The sequence below is a fragment of the Chrysemys picta genome, unplaced genomic scaffold (assembly GCF_011386835.1).
Source record: "Chrysemys picta bellii isolate R12L10 unplaced genomic scaffold, ASM1138683v2 scaf6383, whole genome shotgun sequence".
In the NCBI taxonomy this organism is placed as follows: Eukaryota; Metazoa; Chordata; order Testudines; family Emydidae; genus Chrysemys; species Chrysemys picta.
Window position 1 is genome coordinate 1 of NW_027059083.1, and position 2,000 is coordinate 2,000.

Sequence of the window (2,000 nt, forward strand, 5' to 3'; positions counted from 1 at the left end):
AGGGGGTTGGATGGGTCGGGAGTTCTGGGGGTCCTGTCAGGGGGCGGGGAGCAGTTGGATAGGGCATGGGAGTCCCGGGGGTCTGTCTGGGGGCAGGGGTGTGAATATGGGGTGGGGATGTGGATAAGGGTTGGGGCAGTCAGGAGATAGGTAGGGTCCTATGGGGGCAGTTAGGGTTGGGAGTTCTCAGGAGGAGGCAGTCAGGGGACAAGGAGCGGGGGGGGGGGGGGGTTGGGGGTACTGAGGGGAGTAGTCAGGGGGTGGGAAGTGGGTTGGAGTGGATGGGGGCAGGGCGGGGCTAGAGCGGGACTTCCCCCTCCCCCCAGTGTCCTCTTTTTTGATTGTGGAAATATGGTAACCCTAAGTTAGTGGTCTGTGCAGCCTGGCTTATGGGAACCATCCTGGGCTCCCAGTGTGGTGGCCAAGCCTGGATGTGTCGGTGAAGGTGTCAGAGAGCAGACAGAGAGAGGCACAGAAGAACAGGGGTCTCATCTTTCAACTCTGCAGCTTGGACACACCCTCGTGCCTGGGCTCCCGGCCTCTCCTGCCTGGGGTCCCCTGCACCTTGGTCTTGCCTAGTTCACACCCAGCTAGGGCACCCCGGCTCTCGTCCAGCTGGCACTCATTCCGCACGCTTAGCCGCGTCCAGACCCTGGCACCTAGCTCTGGTACAACTGGCTCCTCGCACCCAGAGCCTGGGCATCCCTGGAACCGGGAGTTACCCAGGTCATGGGGGCTGGGGTGGGAGGAGACTGGGGGGTCGGAGGGAGGTCTCTGCAGGGTGGGGGAGGTTCCATGGGGGGGATTCCACGGGGAGTACCTGGTTCTTGTCCAGCTCGCAGTTCTTGTATTCGCTCTCGCCCTGCTCCTGGAAGGTGGCGATGACAAAGCCGACGAAGAGGTTCATCATGAAGAAGGCGATGAGGATGATGTAGATGATGAAGAAGATGGCGATCTCCACCCGGTAGTTGTAGATGGGGCCCATGTCCTCGGTGTGGGTGTCAATGGCCTTGTACAGCAGCCTGGGGGGTAGCGAGTAGAGAGCATGCAGTTTACCAGGCTGCATGGGGGGGCGGCTCAGTCCAGCTGAGTTAAGGCAGAGAGGTCAGGACATCCCAGACAGCTGCTTCCCCTTTGACTGCACTGGCACCTCTGTGCCCCTGATCGGGGGTGGGGGGTCTGACCCCTCTCTCCATCTTCGGGAGAAGTCCCCTCACATGGCATTCCCCAGCCAGGCAGCAGCGCCAGTGGGGTGCTGGGATCTCCCCCCGTGCAGCCTGACCCAGTGCCCGGCCCCCATGCTGCGTGCTCCCCCCGACAGACTCACTGGGGCCAGCCCTCGAAGGTGGAGACGGTAAAGAGCGACATCATGGCTGAGAGGACGTTGTCGAAGTGGAAGTCGTTGTGCACCCACTCGCGCGGGTACAGCTCTTGCTGCTTGGGGCCGCTGTCCATGTACACGATGAAGTTGCCTCTGGAACGGGAGGCAGCGGCGCATTTACAGACGAGGGGTGAGCGAGTGGGGGACTGGGCCCAGAAACTCTCCGGTCCCCTTGCCCATGACACACACGTGCCCGCCTGCTGAAGACTCCATGCTGCTCAGAGCACGTTACTGTCTCACCAAATCAACCTGGGGAACTCACAGCAGCAGGAAGCCAGAGGCCAGTGCTGGTCGCGACAAGCACCATGGCCGAGTATGCGAGTTCTGACAATAACAGGAATCGGCAGTCATGCAATCAGGGTGTGCTGAGGAATGATCACATGTGGATGCCAGGGCTACAACCCATCTACAACCTGCCCAGCAGCCTCACCAAGATCCACCCTTGGTGCCTCTCCCCAGAGTACCTGGGATCAGGTGGCAGCCTGGATCTACAGGCTGGAGCAGCTTGGCAAATCCCACCACATGCCTGGCAAATCCTGCCATCCAGGATGAGCTCTGCCCTTCCACAGCCAGGGAGACTCATGCCCCAGGGCAGCCCCCTATACACCCAGACACGTAC

The 2,000-nt window shown here is 61.2% G+C and overlaps 1 protein-coding gene across 1 annotated transcript; it reads right to left on the bottom strand.

The window, feature by feature from the left end:
• Positions 1-712: 712 nt before the first annotated feature.
• Positions 713-1,982, bottom strand: LOC135980694 (voltage-dependent L-type calcium channel subunit alpha-1S-like). Its single transcript, XM_065580601.1, has 2 exons — positions 1,328-1,982; positions 713-1,022 (listed from the first exon to the last, which is right to left on the bottom strand). The coding sequence occupies exons 1-2, from the start codon at positions 1,453-1,455 to the stop codon at positions 728-730; spliced, it is 423 nt and encodes a 140-aa protein (XP_065436673.1). The 5' UTR covers positions 1,456-1,982; the 3' UTR covers positions 713-727.
• Between the last annotated feature and the right edge of the window lie 18 nt (positions 1,983-2,000).